At 39.8% G+C, this 17,857-nt stretch overlaps 1 protein-coding gene across 5 annotated transcripts in view; it reads left to right on the plus strand.

Moving 5' to 3' along the window:
* GLP2R (glucagon-like peptide 2 receptor) overlaps positions 1-17,857 on the plus strand; it is a 43,718-nt gene that overhangs the window by 5,949 nt on the left and 19,912 nt on the right. For all 5 annotated transcript variants that reach the window (XM_040649525.2, NM_001163248.1, XM_040649524.2 and 2 more), the window contains 8 exon segments: positions 81-174; positions 3,538-3,642; positions 6,966-7,087; positions 8,858-8,964; positions 9,180-9,336; positions 11,648-11,807; positions 14,643-14,703; positions 17,380-17,449. In XM_040649525.2, the coding sequence (XP_040505459.1) occupies positions 81-174; positions 3,538-3,642; positions 6,966-7,087; positions 8,858-8,964; positions 9,180-9,336; positions 11,648-11,807; positions 14,643-14,703; positions 17,380-17,449 (876 nt within the window).

A 17,857-nucleotide genomic window follows, 5' to 3' on the forward strand; every position in this document is an offset into this window, starting at 1 on the left:
AGAGTTGATAGAAACTTGCCCACTAAAAGACCACAACACTCTAGCTGATTTTCACCATGTAAGATTTTTTTTACTCACAGGCCAAAGGATCTCTGCTGGAAAAAACAACTACTGGATGGAATAAATACAAACAGGAATGTCTGAAAATGCTACAGGAATCAACTGTAGGTACTGGTAAGTGTACAAACAGCAAAATAAAGAAATGCGTTAAGCAGCATTGCTGAAAATGCAAATATTCATATAATGTTACTTGATCACAGAAGTGTGACTCTTAAGTTCTAAATGTAAACAGTCAGTTATAACTAGACCTACAAATATGCAGTCATGAAGTAAACGGCTGCCTTTGTCCTCAACTATTTTTTATTGAAATGAGCCATAGAACAGCTGGACCTGAGCTACTGCTGTGATACATCACAGACTACATAGCTAAGAGGTCCTTTCAATGAAGGAGACCTGTGTTCACTCCCTTTTTCAGCCTGAAGGAAGACAAGCAGTTATTTCTGGAAATTGTACTAAGCATAAGATGAGTCATCAAAGGAAAAGAAGATGACTCCCATTCCTCCTTTAGAAATTAAGCCACAAAAACACAGAACAAAGGAGGCAAGACAGCTGGGGTCTCTTCACTTCTCACAGGACTGCTTGTCCATTTTGCAATTCAGCCATTAGTCAAAATAAGACAAGGAGACCAGGTTTCTCCATGCTTACCTGGCACTTGTAACCCTTACTTTACAGTTCTGTATTTATTCTCCAGTCTCTATTACTTCTGGATTCTTGACCCAAGACAAGAATAGCTTCAGAGGATACAGTCTTTTCCTGAAAAGTTGCACAGGGAGGAACAGAATCCACATCTCTTACTTGTGGTTGGATGCTCTAAGGCTTATGTTTGCTTTCCCTTTCTCAATTATTAAGGCAGACATATAATCCACAGATCATAGAATCATAGAATAACTAAGGTTGTAAAAGACCCACAGGATCATCCAGTCCAACCATCCACCCTTCATCAATGGTTCCCGCTAAACCATGTCCCTCAACACAACATCCAAACGCTCTTTAAACACCACCAGGCTCGGTGACTCCACCACCTCTCTGGGCAGCCCATTCCAGTGCCTGACCACCCTTTCAGAGAAGTAGTATTTCCTAACGTCCAGCCTGAACCTTCCCTGACGCAGCTTGAAGCCATTCCCTCTCATCCTATCACTAGTCACCCGGGAGAAGAGGCTGACCCCTAGCTCACCACAACCTCCCTTCAGGTAGTTATAGAGAGCAATAAGGTCTCCCCTGAGCCTCCTCTTCTCTAGACTGAACAACCCCAGCTCCTTCAGCCGCTCTTCATAAGGTCTGTGCTCCAGACCCCTCACCAGCTTTGTTGCCCTAAAGATCTTTGTTGCCCTAGATTTTTCACTGTACTTCCATCCTACTTCAGTTCTTGGCTGATTCATCCAGTCACATTTCAAAAGGCCTGCTGCCAGACAAAGTTTAGAACTGAAACTCCTTCTTCATTGCTGAATTGCTGGGCTGAGGCCAATGGGATGAAGTTTAACAAGACTAAGAGCCAGGTTCTGCACTTGGGCCACAACAACAACCCCAGACAGTGCTACAGGCTTAGGATAGAGGGGCTGGAAGACTATGTGGAAAAAAATGGATCTGGGGGTGTTGGTCAATGCTTGGCTAAACATGAGCCATCAGTGTGCCCAGGTGGCCAAGAAGGCCAATGGCTTCCTGGCTTGTGTAAGAAATAGTTTTGCTAGCAGGAGAAGCAGGTGATTGTCCCTCTGTACTCAGTTCTAGTGAGGCCACACCTCATGTGCTGTGTTCAATTTTGGGCCCCTCACTACAAGAAAGACATTGAGGCCCTGGAGCGTGGCCAGAGTGTGGCAACTAAGCTGGTGAGGGGTCTGGAGCACAAGTGTTAGGAGTAGTGGCTGAGGGAACAGGAATTGTTTTGGCTGGAGGAGGCTCAGGGGGAACCTTACTGCTCTCTAAACTACTTGAAAGGAAGTTGTAGTGAGCTGGGGTGTTAGCCTACACTCCCATGTAACTAGCAACAGGATTAGAGGGAATGGCTTCAAGTTGCACCAGTTCAGGTTGGACATAATATACCCTAGGAGAGTCATGAAGCCAAGAAGAAAGACATCTATGGAGATACTCTTTCAATCACAGAGTATTATTTTGCTTTTTGGGTCCTTTCACATCTTGGAAGCCCTTCCCTTCCTACTCCTTCCCTTCTCTTCCCTTCTCTTCTTCCTTTCCCTAAACAGTGGTAAGAAGCTAAAGATCAATGATCTGTACTGAAACCCTGTCAGAAAAGCACATGAACAAAGTGCAAAAGAGGAGTGTGTTATGGTAGGAAGTGGCAATTGCAAACAATCCAAATGACCCAGGAAGCCAAACAGCAGTGACACACAGCAGGATATCACAAGACAGTGGTTTGTAAAAGAACTATTAATACTCAGAACTCCAGTTTTCAAGGAATAAAGTAAAAACTATTTTTCTCCTGTCAGCCTACATAATCCATACTTGTCCTAACTACCTGAATTCTGTATCCCTGATGAGATATGAGGGAAAGGAATAATAAGAATACATCTATAAATGTTAACAACTGTGTGGGTCGTAAGGCAGATGGAGTCACAGGTTCAAAGGTATAGCAGAATCATTAACAATCTACATGTTGTCCATGTATTTTAGCAAAAGCACGCCAAAAAGATTCTGGTGAGAAAGCACACAATTATCCTTTTTTCTTCTTCCCACCAAGATCATCAAAGTATTGCTGATCATTACGGAAAACAAAGCAGGATATATTCTTCTACCTTGGATGGACAGAAAGTTGTGAAGCTCAGAGATGAGAACTTCAACTTATCCTAAAAAGTGACAGAAAGACTGAAAACTAGAAAACCCAGAAACTAGTACAACCAGCAATGTTGAAGTGCAGTTTGAAGTGTTTTGTCTTAACCTTATGTCTTGTGAGTGATGTGGTATCTGTGGAGATTAAAACTGATGGAGTTGGTCTGAGAGGCTGCTAGCTCCCAATCCTTTATTACTGAGAGAGCAACAGAAGTCACTACCAGAGAAGATGATTATCTGAGCTGAGAATTGGTGTCACAGGGGTCACAAAAAGTGGAATATCTTCTATTTATCAGCAGTCTTTGATGTGTACACAGTGACTGAGAGCATGGTTGGAAGCTGTTACATTTAGAAAACAGAGGTCTTGGGATGATTTTAAACAACACTACTAGCCCATGGTGAAGCATGTGGAACATGTTGCTGTTGTGTACATCAAGGCAAAAAGAACAGCAGCCATTTCTGCACTGTTCACCAAACATAGCACTGTGAATGCATGAAGTCTGTTATATTCTCTAAATACTCTTTTCGTGCCAGAGCACAAGTGATCGTATGTTGTTTTCATGTGATAGGATTGATATTTACTCCACACAGAATGAATCCACATGCTTGCAGGTTACTTAAAATGGTACACGTTTTTCATCATCATCCATTGTCTGAAACATTTTTTTTAAAACATCTATTTGCTTCTCTCCCCAGGAATACGTTGTAATGGGACTTTTGATCAGTTTGTTTGCTGGCCATACTCAACCCCAGGAAAAGTATCTGTTCCTTGTCCTTCTTATTTGCCATGGTTGGAAAATGGTAATGTAAAAGTTGTAATTTTTCATGGAGTTTATGCTGGCAATCCAGATATGTGACAAATAATTCTGGTCTATTTTGTTCCGGTGACTTCTATTCAACTCTTTTCTGACTTGACACACAGAATTACAATCAATGTTTATTTGCCTTTTTTTCTGTTACCCTTATTTACCATATTTTTTACCTTATTTACTTATCCTTATTTACCACTGATGGAGTTCAGTGCTTCACCTCTGCACTGTCAAAGCAAAATTTCCAAGAATGTATAGCTGTACATTCCTGATTGGCAGTAACAGATTTGGGGTTCAGCTTCTGGGATGCCCACTGATCCAAGAGATTAAGTACTCATATAGAAGAATGGAATAGACAAACTAATGGGTCTGAGCGGTCTGCCTTCCAGTGCAAGGTGCTGCACCAGGAGCAAGTGGTGCACTGAACAGAAGGGTTTTCCAAGCTGTTCTGTCCTGGACAGAGCAGAGCAGGAAGGCCTTCCTGGAAGGGAAAAATAGTAACATCTGCAGGAGCAAAACCATTTGAAAGCACATAGCCTTCCTTTTCTCCAAAAGAAATTAAAAAGCATTCTTACCAGCACAGTCTAGCAATTCTGACTCCTCCTGCTTAGTGTTTCTTAGCTACATATGGGTTTTGTAGTCATATTTGTAATACCTCTAAGAAGAACCAATTGTGCTCGAGTTCTTTCGTTGGGAATCTACCTTGGACTGCTTATCCTAGTCCCTAGTTGGGAATCTACCTTACGCTGCTTTCTCCAGTCCACCCCACATGATTTAATCGGAAATGTCATCATCCATCATCTGTCTTTTTTGCAGTTGCTGAGCTCCAAAACAGAAAAGACCAACCTTTATCTACTCTCTCAAATATCTGCTTCTTCCAACCACTTGTAACAAATTCAGCTGTTCAAAATAAACATGGTAGCATCTTACTTCCTTCCCTGTTACAGAGACTCCTTCCCCCCCCCCCCCCCCCCAATTTTTCTGTTTGAATTTCTACAAAAACAGCCTGTTATATCATGAAGCTTTCACTGCAACTGCAGTGGGGAATACTAGTACTAATTAGTTTTAGGTTGGGATACATTCTCATCCATGCCCCAGTGTCTTAGGAGAAGAGTCACTGAGACAGCTCTGCTGTCTGTCTGTTTTAGGGATCCTGTGGATCTGGGGTTACCTGTGGTCCCCTCTTCACGTTTTCAAGGTACAGCTGTTTGTCCTGGAACAGAAGTGGACTTGAACCAGAAATGCCTGTGGGCTTGAGGTAGATTTTTTTATGATTTGGTATCATTGCACTGGAAAAGTGGAGTACTCTAGAACTAAGATTTTGGACCACATTTCATAGGAACTCCTTTTTTTTTTCAGTGTCTAGATGTCTAGATTAAGTATCTGCTCCAGTTATGGTCGACATTAATTTTAGCCCCTTTTCCTGGCTCTTGAATACCAAGGCCCATCCTCACAGTCAGGTTCCTGCATGACTGTTCTGAAGATTAGAGTTTACAAAGTATTGCCAGAGTTCTCCATAATGCTAATACAGACGAGCTCACAAAGCATTCCTTCATCTCCCTTGCTTTGTATCTGGCATTGGTCAATTTACTGCCTTTAGAGCTAGCCTAGCAATGGAGTGGGACCACACTACAACAGAGCAATTTAGGAATGAAAGCTTAGGAAGGTGGTTCTCTAAATAACATAAACCCTAAGATCCCTCCTGACCTGATCTGACATGGACTTCTGGGATCCCTTAGCTTTTTGTCCTAGACAGGAACTTTTCCTTCCTCTGATATGCTTTTACTTTTTAAAGAGATATTTGTCATATTGTATAAATCATGTTGTTAAAGAGTCTTCATCTCTGTACAGTATGCCAAAATGCTCATAAATGTAGAGGTCATTTCCTGCTTGGGGAATCTGTTAAAACTCCACTACATGTTGGATCATAAAATGTGCACTGAACACTGACAGGCAATTCTCACACAAAGCTCCTGCACCATCACAGCAAACTGTGCTCCACTTCTCTCAGTTCCAGACATTTTAAGTAAAATTAGATACTCTGGTGGTTGCTGCTGTATGGACAACTGTTATGAGATCCCCTCTTAGCCTTCTCTTCTCCAGTCTGAACAGCCCCAGGTATCTCAGCCTTTCCTCATAAGGGAGATGCTCCAGGCCCTGACCATCTTTCCCTGTCTGCCTTGAGCTGAGGAACACAGAACTGGACACAGTAGTCCAGATGTGACCTCACCAGAGCAGAGCAGAGGGGATAACCTCCCTCACCCTACTGGCTACAGTTTTTGAAATGCACTATACACCACTGGCCTTCTTGGCCTCGAGGGCACGCAGCTGGCTCATGGTCATCCTGATGGTCACCAGAATCCCTAGGTCCTTCTCTGCAGAGCACCTTTCCAGCAGGTCAGCACCTGTCCTGTACTGATGCACGTGGTTATTCCTCCTCAGGTGTAGGACTCGTCACATGTCCTCTTCACTTGTTGAACCTCCTAAGGTTCCTCCCTGCCCAACACTCTAGTCTGTCCAGGTCCCACTGATTGGCAGGACGACCCTCCAGTGTGTCAGCCAAGCTTTCTATCATCAGAACATGCTGAGGGTGGACTCTGTCCTTTCATCTAGGTCGCTGACGAAGATATTAAGGCAAGACTGGACCCAGCACTGTCCCCTGGGGAACACCACTAGCTAAAGGCCTCCAACAAGACTCTGTGCCATTGATCACAACTCTCTGAGCTCTGCCATTCAGCCAGATCTCAATCCACCTCACCATCCACTCACCTATCCCACACCTTGTTTCATAACAAGGATGTTGTGAGAGATGATGACGAACACCTTGCTTAAGTCAAGGTGCACAACATGCCCTGCTCCCTCCCCATCTACCCAGCCAGTGACGCCACCATAGAAGGCTACCAGGTTGGTCAAGCATGATTACCCCTAGGTGAATCCATGTTAACTACTCCTGATAACTTTCTTCTCTTCTAATTTCTTGGAGATGGCACCAAGGACAAGTAACTCCATCACCTTTCCAGGGATGGAGGTGAGGCTAAATGGCATGTAGTTTCCCAGATCCTTCTTCTTGCCCTTTTTGAACACTGAGGTGACACTGGCTATCCACCCTACTTTCTTCTATTCAAATATGAAAAATATATTCTCAAACACAAAATAAAATGTGTGTTTGGTGTTCTGTTTTTTTTTTTTTTCTTTTGCTTGTCTGCATTTGAGCGAGGGTTTATTGCTGTGGTATAAGGGAGAAATCCTTAAAATGTTCATGAAAAGTGAAATCTTTATTTTCACCGTTAAGACTAAACCTCTGTTTACTTTCAGGAAGTGCAGGAAACGTATACAGAGTCTGCTTAGATGAAGGAACTTGGCAAACAAAGGAAAACTCCACAGACATTTGGCGTGACAGTTCAGAATGTTCTGAGAAAAATAATCTCCAAAAAAATGTAAGCATGATGTTTTATACTGTGGTTTAATACTTTAATCTTCCTAATCCCTTCTTGAATAACTAATAAAATATTTCTGTTGAATACCTGCAAAAGATGTTCAGATTTCATTTGGATTACCAAATTGAAAACTGCTAAGAAGCAGCAGAGGAATAAAGATTAAGGAGATTCCTGCTTTAGATGAGACAAATTGTTTTCTGTTTAGAGTCCAGCGTTCACATGTGCTGAATCCCTCCTAATAAAATTGAAATAAAAAACCTGCAACTTGTCTAACAAATAGCTTGGAAGACTGGAAGTCCGCCAAAGCCAGACTCCCAACCCCCCATGACCTCCTGAGCCTTTTAGCACAGCAGTTTAAGCTGGAAACCAGGGATCCTGATGCCTTGCCACCTTGCCCAGCTGTGTAATGGCTCGCGATGAATGCAGTGTTTTCAGATAGCAGTAAAACATGCAACTGAACTGGTTTCAGCTTCTTTTAACTTCTTTTGCCATACTGCTTGGCTTTGCTGATCTCAAAATGAAATCTGGTGAGCAGTATTACTACTGAACACTTTATTAATTTAGCTTTTGTTACTTTGGTAAGCACTATTAATGTTTATTACTTTATTGATTATATTTTTATTAGTAATTTATTGATCATGTATTATTTATTAAGCAAGATTATTTCAGGATTACCAAGATCTTAGTACACTCTTTATACAGCAAGTATATGGTTTTCCAACCTCACAGTTTATTCAAGTGTGATAAACTTGGAGTACTTAGTTTTTCTGCAGACTGTTGACTATCCTGGATTGTAAATTTGTGGGTGGAAGATTACCACTTTAATTCATCAGGTGTGACAACAAGAGAATGAGGTTTCTCTGAAAGCTTTAGCCAGCTTTCCAAACAAGCCTAAATATCTGTTTACACCATGTAATTATGTTTAGTCAAAAGTCACGAGCTATTAGGAATAGCCCAGAGCTTGTATCCACCCACATCTGATGAATCAACTTCATTTCATTTGCTTCAGATTTGAGCCAATATAATTCATCCTGTTGGAATGTTTTCATGGAGCTGAGTGACTAAGGAACATCCTTTGGGAATCTCCTGCTGTGCCTCTGGGCATCCTCTCCAAGGGTTCCACCAGCAGGCACAGCTCACTCTGCTATCCAGATAGTGCTTATTAGCATATACTGATCAGAGATAACTATCTGGCAGGAGGAGAGTGTGATAGTGGCTGTATGAGTAGATAGTTCACACAGTTAATAGCAAAGCTGTTGCCAGACAAACCCCAGTCCAGATAGAACTTCTTAACACCTGTGTAGTATTAAGAAGCAGTCTATTTCAGTGACTCTATAGATACAGTTGACTCTGAAAATTGTATTCACAAGACCGATGTGTATCTTGTGTCCCCAGATCACACAGTGACTGCATTTCAGTGCATAGGTGGAGTTCACTCTGCAGTTATTAAACGTTAAGATCCACTTAATTTATGTAATTATTTTACTGATTAATAGTCATTAAGACTCAAAATTGGATTTATGCAAGAGAAATCTGGAAATGGGACCATGAATGCCTTCAAATTTGAGAAGAAACCTAGTCTGTTCTCCAGTGTCTCTCACACAAGGTTTTCATAAGGAAATGCAGGGAACAGACATCAGAAATTTGCACTGGCTCTGCTGCAACATGAATAAGTTGGACTCAAAAGTTTCTGATTTATGTTCATACCTGTACTTATCTGCCTGCATATACATATACAAAGCTACTCTTTCTTTTTTTTTCTTTTCCTAGGAAGAAGAACATAAATTACTTACCACACTACAGTTGTTATACACCATAGGATATTGTTTTTCTCTCATCTCACTTGTCTTAGCTCTCCTTATTCTTTCTTTACTCAGGTTAGTACAAATTTGCATTCATTTTTAAATTATAAAACATAATATGCATATTGTTGTTTTTGTACAGTTGGATTTATTATTTCTGATGTAAGTTATGGAGGAAATTCCTGTATAAAATCAATTGATGGCAACAAAATGACTATAACGGGATTTTTCATTCATGCATTCTTTGAATTAAAAATACTCCAGAGGATTTACACATTTTTTCCCCACAGAAAACTTCACTGCACAAGAAACTACATCCATATGAATTTATTTGCATCTTTCATCTTGCGTGCCACAGCCATTCTTATTAAAGACACTGTACTTCACAAGATTTACTCCAAAAGACCAAATGATGAAACTGGATGGATATTATACCTCAGTCCTGAGGTAAGTTCTTAGTTTGTTGCTAATAGTAAATGTGTCCTCCCAGTGGCCACCACAGTTACTTATTTAGAAGTTTGCCATATGGCACCAAGTATTAAAGTGTTTGTTAGTTGAGAATCAAATCTCAGGCAGTCTGGAAAATCTGCGTTGATAAATTATAATGCACTCATTAAAAAAACAGCAACAACAAACATACTAAAGAAAAATCCATAGATATGTTTAGACAGTTCTACTTAAGCAGAACAATTTTTTCACACTTGTAGCTTTAGGAAGAATTCGATAGAGTTATTCAGCACTTACATAAGAACTCTGTCACGAGGTTATCCTAGATATAAGTCCAGGACAGGGGGGCACAAGCACCGGGAGGAGGAGGAGGAAAAAAAAAAAAAAAAAAAAAAAAAAAAAAAAAAAAAAAAAAAAAAAAAAAAGGAGAGAGAGAGGAGCGAAGGAAAAAGAAGGAAGGGCTATGAACGGCTTGCCGGCTTGCCGCGTGACCCGGCCGGCCCCGGGACGCGCGCGCGCACTCCGGGAGAGGGGAAGGGGCAGAGAGCTCGCAGATAGTTTTAACCAAGAGAAAACACAATGGCAGCAATCTGAGGAGGAACGGTATTTTACTAAATTTAACCAAATCAAACAAAATGAGAGAGACAAGAGTACCCAAAGTACGAGTCAAACCACGATAGTGCGAGGGAAGCACGTGCTCTTCCTCCCCGGCGAGCTGAGACGGCCAGAGGTACAACCAGCACCGGCTGAGCTCCAGTCCGAAGCTCCACCTCACTTCTTCGCGCCAAGTCCTCCAGGGATACCGCCCCTCCCCTCCGGGAGCCCAAAATGCCCCAAAAGGCGGTAACACGGAACCAGAACATTAACTCTTTAACTCCCACTGTTCTGCATGATGTTCTGATGTGGAATATAGACAACAAAAGATCACAAAACCAAGACCAGGTTGGATGCGGCCCTGGGCAACCTGGTCTAGTAAATGGGGAGGTTGGTGGCCCTGCCCGGCAGGAGGGTTGGAGATTCATGATCCTTGAGGTCCCTTCCAACCCAGGGCATTCTGTGATTCTGTGTGATTCTGTGATTCTGTGATTTATTCATTCTAGGTATGCATAGCAAAATGCAGTGTACACAAATATTGCATTTAACACTATGTTACCACCAACGCATTTACTGTGATTACACAAAGGGGAAAACATAGTTCAAAGGCTTTTCAGTACTGGGAAAATGTGCAAATTTTCAGAATCAGTATTGAATGCAACAGGCCTTGTAGAGTCACTTTCACAGAATCCCATATTGTTGAACTGGAAGGGACTTCACAGCCCCCCCATCCCCATCCCTGCTGTGGGTTGGCTGTCCCCCCAGCTCAGGCTGCACAGAGCCCACCCATGGCCTTTGGGCACCTCCAGGGATGGGGAACCCACAACTCTCAGGGCAGCAGTGCCAGGGCCTCACCACTTCTGGGTGAAGAATTTCCTCTTAACAGCTAACCTAAATCTTTCCTCTTTTAGTTTAAAACCATTGCCCTTGTCCTGTCATTATCAGACCATGTAAAAAAATGGCCTTGCTCCTGTTTATAATCTGCCTTTAAATACTCAAGAGCCTCAGTGAGGTCTCTTTGAAGCCTTCTCTTCTCCAGGCTGAACGAGATGAACTCCCTCAGCGTTTCTCCATAGGAGAGGTGCTCCAGCCCTCTGAGCATCTCCATGGCCCTTCTCTGGACCAGCTCCAACAGATCTGCTGATCTGCTTGTATGCCAGGAGCACTTATCTTCTAGTAAACAATAAAATTATTATTCCTCAGTGCTTCCTCTTGTTCCCAAGTATCAATGCCTGGCATGAACTCTGAGTGGTTTCCAGAATCATAGTGCACCCTGAATTGGAAGGGACCCACAAGGATCATAGAATCATGGAACTATAGAATGGCTTGGGTTGGAGGAACTCTTAAAGATCCTCTAGTTTCAACCCCTCTGCAATGGGGGATCATCAAATCCAACTCCTGGTTCCACACTATCCTAATACCGCATCATAGGTCTGACATTTCACCGAATGCTTTTTGAACTCTGGTTCTACCCTTTTTTTCTTCAAAGGCAGAGACATATCCAACCTAACTGCATCAGTATGTTTACCTCAATTCCCAGAAAGTCCAGATCTCCCAAAATAACAGCAGCTAAGTATCTTGAAAGACATATGCCTGAAATACATACGTATCACAGCAACATACTGATTTTAAAATAATTGCTGAAGTAACAAGGGAAAATTAGGATTTGTCAGAGCTTTTTTGTATTACAGTGGTTCCTGGTCTTTCATTCCTACAGATTTTAATCATTTGCAGAGCCGCTCAGTTTTTCATGCACTATTTTGTTGGAGCAAATTATTTTTGGCTATTAGTAGAAGGAATTTATCTGCATACATTATTGATTACTGCTGTACTCTCAGAAAGAAGACTGCTGCAGACATACATAGTGATAGGATGGGGTGAGTACCTAACAATTTCAAAATTCTTGATTCTGTGGTATTTTTTCAAGTCATTGGTGAATATTTTGAAATGAAAAGAGGAAAAAAGCTTTCATTTTTGTTCTGAAACCAACATTTGTCAGTAGAAGTATATCAGAAGTGACATGTTAGTTGCCGCTCAGTTTGATTTGCAGATAGAGGTAATTTCTTGGTTTAACTGAGAACAATAGCCTAATAGAATGAGAAGAAAAATGTACTACATTTGGTGATATTCTCTACCAGCGTAGAATATTAAAGCACTATCAGCACCTTCAATTTCTTCATTTGAATTAGAGCATCTATGTGGTCAAGATGTCTACACATTAAACACTTTGCTTTTATGTATTCACCTTCTGAGCTCAGCAAAGCTTCTTGAAGCTCTAAAGTGTACTTTAAATTAGAGGACAGTTCAAAACACTACATGATTCAGATCCTGTATTTCAGGCATTTTTCATGGAAGAAAGACAACATAAAGGCAGTGACAAGCATTTGAACAATGTTGTGTAAATTATTTTCCTTTCTCTTGAGAGTAGCGCGTAATCAGACAATTGTGTTTGTTTCTCACCTAGCATAATTCTCTATACATCCTGAACAAAAGGGAAAGTCAAGATTTCCTAATTCCCAATAATTATCTAAAATCTACCCATGTAACTTGCAAGTCTTAGAAGGTTTTTATGAAGATTTAAAGATGTAATTTTAGACAATGTGTAGGTTTGGTGCAGGACATACTGATTCATAGCTGATGCACTGACCTGAGGAGGATGATAGGGTGGATGACCATAAGAACATCTGCTGATCATAAAGCTTTTATCACTGTAGATTTACTAGCTCACTCACTAACACCATTCAATTTACTTTTTCAAATGTAAAATTGCATATCCAGGACTGTAGGATACATATATATCTGTATATACATATATGCATATATATATATACATATATTTAAAAAAAGAAAAGGAAAAAAAATGTACTAAGGAAAATTATTTTTGAAGGATTAAACTGTAGTGGATGACTACATCGTTATAAATAAATAATACCATATTTTCTCTGCTTTACTGCATACTAAAATCTCTACCCAGGATAAAGAGGTAAATTTTAAAGATCTGTTTAGACTCAAACAACGATAAACAAATAAAATGTCAGCTAAGATTAAAATCATAATAATTACAGTTGGAATGGAAAAAAAAATAAAATGCTTAAAATAAATATTTGTTTATTGTTATAAAGGCTGTTGTTATACATTCCTTGTCAATTTGACAGTAATTCACATCATTCAATTCCAGGTGTCTAAAGTTGTACAAGACTGTAACAATCACAGGGAATTAAGACAAGACAGTTCCTTTTACTTCTTTTTGGTACCTGTGCTATTTCTTGATATTTTAAATAGGAATTGGGTAACATCTAAGAAACAAATATCCTCCTGGAATAATTTCTAGAATTAAGTGAATTTCAGTTAAGGCCATGTTTCCTGTGTTTATGAATGTATTTGTTAAATAAATACATATGTTAAATAGGAACTAAATATACATATAAATAGGAATAAATAGGAATTAAATATACATATATTAATAGGAACTGTTCCTGTAGAAAAATACCAATTCTTTAAGCAAGATTCAGAACAGGGCTTCAGCATAAACTGGCAAATTTTACTGAACTAACACACATCAGTTCCTTTTCCTAAACAAATATACTGGTCCTTAAACTATGTACTGATCTCTAATGTTAAATTAGACTATGTCTTAAGGTTAGTCTATCTGGTAGAGAGAGGGACTCATTTTATGTAACCAAGTTAAATTTGTGTGGGTAATATCTACATTCTTCCTAGAACTAAAGGAAGAAGACAAGAAGGAACAGAACTCTGGAGATCATCTGGTCTCATCCCATTGCTAGACCTAGTGAGCACTGTTCAGACAAACATATTTTTTGTATGGAAATGTGTTTGGTTTATTTTTAATAAAATGGTTTTCCAGAAAGAACCTCTGCTTCTTAAACAAAACAAAACAAAACAAAACAAAGCAAAGCACCAAAACTTCACTGAAAATGACCACCATAAGACTGAAATATTTTCACTCTTAGTGTTTCATTGGAAAGTTTGAACTTTCCCATGTCCTAACCCCTTTCCTCAAAACAGCACCTGCTCCAAAGTTATACGAGTTTGCTCAAAACCAGTAGAGTTCTGATTATTTGGAGGAATGGAAATTCCACTACTCATTTGTGTCTGCATTTCAATGATTGATTGCTCTAATTGTGATGAATATTTTCCTTATACCTAATCTGAACTTTGCCTGCTACAGCTCTTGCCTATTTTCTACCACTCCTTTTCTGTGCACCTCCTGCTCTATGTGTTTCTGCTGTCGTTAATATTGAGGACAGAAGTAAGCTTCCTCTTAAACTTTTCCTCTTAAGGCTGAAGACACTTAGTTCTCTCAGTCTTTTCTTCTACATGATGCACGACAGGTCCCAGTAGTCTTGGTGGCTTCTGCAGAAGTATTCATATTTCTTCTGGTTTATCTACATTGGGGACTTAGAAAATTTAGACTGATCAGCAACGTTTATGTATTTATGTATGTACATACAATTTGCACACTGAAAATGTGATATTCAATTATACATGAATTTTCTTATTTTAGTTGAGGTGCAAATGGGGAAAAACAGGAACAGGTTCATTTTTGTACAACATCTAAGTAGAATGCTGAAAATCATTTGTTTTTGCACCAGGGTCCATTGTAGTGTGTCTTTGTTTTGTACGAACCATTCTGCAAGCTTAGCTGTAATACCTTTTTTTTTTCTTTTTTTTTTTTCTCTTTTTTTTAACAGCTGTTCCTATTCTGTTTGTCGCCCCCTGGGGAATAAGCAGATCAAAACTAGAGAACACAGGGTAGGTGACTAAGCTAAATTGTCTTAGAATAATGGTATTCAGTTTGCTTAATTTTTTTCTAGAAGCTTTTGACAGTAATTGACAAAACTATTAACTATTGGATTATATTAAGATTATACAGCACATAATAAGACTTGCTAGATTTTAAAGGTTCATTTTATTATTTTCACATTTAACTACTGGAAATTCATGGATTCAATTATACGTAAATCAAGAAGAAAAATCAGCATTCACTGTTTCTCAAATGAAAACTACTGTATCTATTTTTCACTCACATGAGGCAATTTTCCTGCACAAACATCTTCCCTGAGAGCGTCTTAGCAAGAAAAGGAGACCATCTGTGGTTTGAGTTTTATTAACGTTCAATGCCAGATTGGAAAAAAATATTAGTTATAGTAGATAATGACAAAATCTGATATTCACAAAAAGTTGAAGTTAAATGAATGTATTCAGTGTGAATTAATTGCTGAGGGTAACTTGCATTGGTAGCCATCAGTTTTCCAGTCTTCTGGTCTTCGATATTCTACTGGTGTCACATAGACTTGGTTTTTAATGTAAGATTTATTTTCTTTTATTCTCTTTTTTTATTCGTGGTTCCTAAAGAGTGTTGTTTGGAATAACCATATACTTATTAAGCAACAACATCAGGAACCGAATCACTATTATAGTCTCGTAGAATTAGAGGTTATACAGGTCTTAAATGACAAGCCCTTGTTCCACAGGTTTACAGCAAGCTAATTGGCAAAAAAAGAATCATAGAATCATAGAATGGCTGTGGGTTAGGAGGCACGTCAAAAAATCATCCATTCCTACCCCGCTGCTGTGGGCAGGGTTGCCAGTCTCTAGATCAAGCACCAGATAGTGAATATGTGCATTGGACAAATCAGAAGTGTAGAGGAGAAAAGGACACATTTTCCTGCTGACAGGAAGACAGCCAATGTTACACTCATCTACATAAAGTGCATGTGAAACCCAGGAAACTATGGACACATTATTCTAACCTCAGTTCCTGGAAAAGCTATGGAGATTAGCCTGGGAGATGTGAAAGGCAGTTTAAGGACAAAACTATTATCAGGCATAGTCCACATGGATTCATTAAGTGAAAATATTACCTTAGTAGTTTCATCTCCTTCTGTGATAAAGTATTCTGCTTGGTGGATGAAGGGAAGGCAGTGAACATGATCTTTCTGGATTTCAGTAAGGCTGTTTGATACTGTTCTTTATGGCTTCATTCTAGAATAGTTGTCCAACTGTGAGATAAACAGGTTGACACCACACGAAGTGATGAATTGGCATAATGCTAGAGCTCAAAGTGTTGTACTGAATGGGGCTATATCTGTTTGGTGAACAGTCACTAGCAGGGCTCCCCAGAGCCCAATTCTAGGGCTACTGTTCAACATTTTTATCAGTGATCTGAATGCAAGAGTACAATGCATCATCAGCAAGTGTGCTAATGAGTCTAAAGTGGGAGGATTTGTAGGCTCTCTGCAGGGTCAAGTAGCCTTGCAGATGGATTTACATAAGTTGATCATCAGTGGCACGAAGTCCAAGAAAAGCAAGTCCCAGGCTCTGTGCCTGAGATAGAATAATGCCAGACACAGCTGTGGACTGAGAGATGAATGTCCAGAGAACAACCCTGCAGAAAGAGACCTAAAAGTGCTGGTCGATAGCAGGCTCAATGTGCATTGTGCCTACAGTATGCCCTGGCAGCCAAAAGGACAAACTGCATTTTGGGGTGCATTAAACACATTGTAGCCAGCCTGTCAAAAGAGATAATTCTCCCATTATATTCAGTGTTGGTGTGGTCTCACCTTGCATATTGTGTACAATTCTGGTCTTCACAATATAAAAGGATATTAAGGTTCTTGAAAGCATAAAGAGGAGGGCAATAACACTGGTAAAAGGGCTGGAAGTCATGTCCTGTGAAAAGTAGCTGTGGACACTTAGGTTGTCTGTTTTGGAGAAAAGGAGACCAAGAGGTGACTGCATTGTTCTCCACAACTCCATGAGGAGGAGAAACAGAGATAGGTACTGGGCTCTGCTTCCTCGCAACTGTGTTAGTGGGGATTTCAGACTGGATATTTGGCAAAATTTTTTTAACTGTGATGGTGGTCAAGCAATAGAATAGGTTTTTGAGAGACATGGTTTGTGCCCCATGCCTATCAATGTTTGTGATGCATTTGGATAACACCTTCAATAAGATGCTTTAACTTTGCTTAGCCCAAAAGTGATCAGGCAGTTAGATTTGATCTCTGAAGATCTTTTCCAACTGAACTATTCTGTTCCATTCACAGTCTGTATGCATACTTCTTAGTTCAGAAGTTACAACTCAGGTTTACTCATTTCCAGTTTACGGTTTTAGGTGACTAAATTTGGGTAAGATGTGTCCCACTGTGAAGTTTCGTGCCACGTGCAGCTGTAGTGTAGATCCAAAGGCAGAATTCACCAGATAGTTTTGAGGTTTGCAGCCTACAGAAACTTCTCTCAAAATTCTAGCAGGAAGATCTTCAAAAAATGTACAACTACAATTCTTGGTTATACTCTTCATAGTATAATTCAGTTTCTCCTGAATACTGCCTAGAAGTTCAATTCCTTTGAAATATGTACATGCATTATTTAAGCTTTCTTATTTATTTCTATGAAAACAATATAATTATTTTTTTAATTATTCTGCAGGTGCTGGGGAACAAATGAACACATGGGAATCTGGTGGATCATCCGAGGACCGATGTTGTTTTCCATTACAGTAAGAACTATTTTATCTGTTCCTAGCATGATGGCTGCACCAAAAGTAACATCTCTTATTTTATCACACTGGCCCATGATGCATGAAAAAAGTGTGCTGTAGCTGCAAATTCACTCAATCAAATAGCATTACTGTGCTCTTTGTATCTGTTGTAATTTCCATGGAAATAAATAGGAAGCATAACTTTCAAAGAAACCTACATATCATACACAACAATATCTCTTGTTATCCTTTCTGTAAATGTAATCCAGTTGTTGCATTAAGGGAGATGAGACAGAAAAGACTGTAAATGAGATTTCTTACTCGCTGTCAGTGCACACAGCTTCATATTATAAATCTGCAAGCAAGAAACTTTTCAGTGTCAGCCTCTCAACTGTGTATCTGTGCAGTGATTTCTGCATGGCTCTG

Source organism: Gallus gallus, chromosome 18 (assembly GCF_016699485.2).
Source record: "Gallus gallus isolate bGalGal1 chromosome 18, bGalGal1.mat.broiler.GRCg7b, whole genome shotgun sequence".
In the NCBI taxonomy this organism is placed as follows: Eukaryota; Metazoa; Chordata; class Aves; order Galliformes; family Phasianidae; genus Gallus; species Gallus gallus.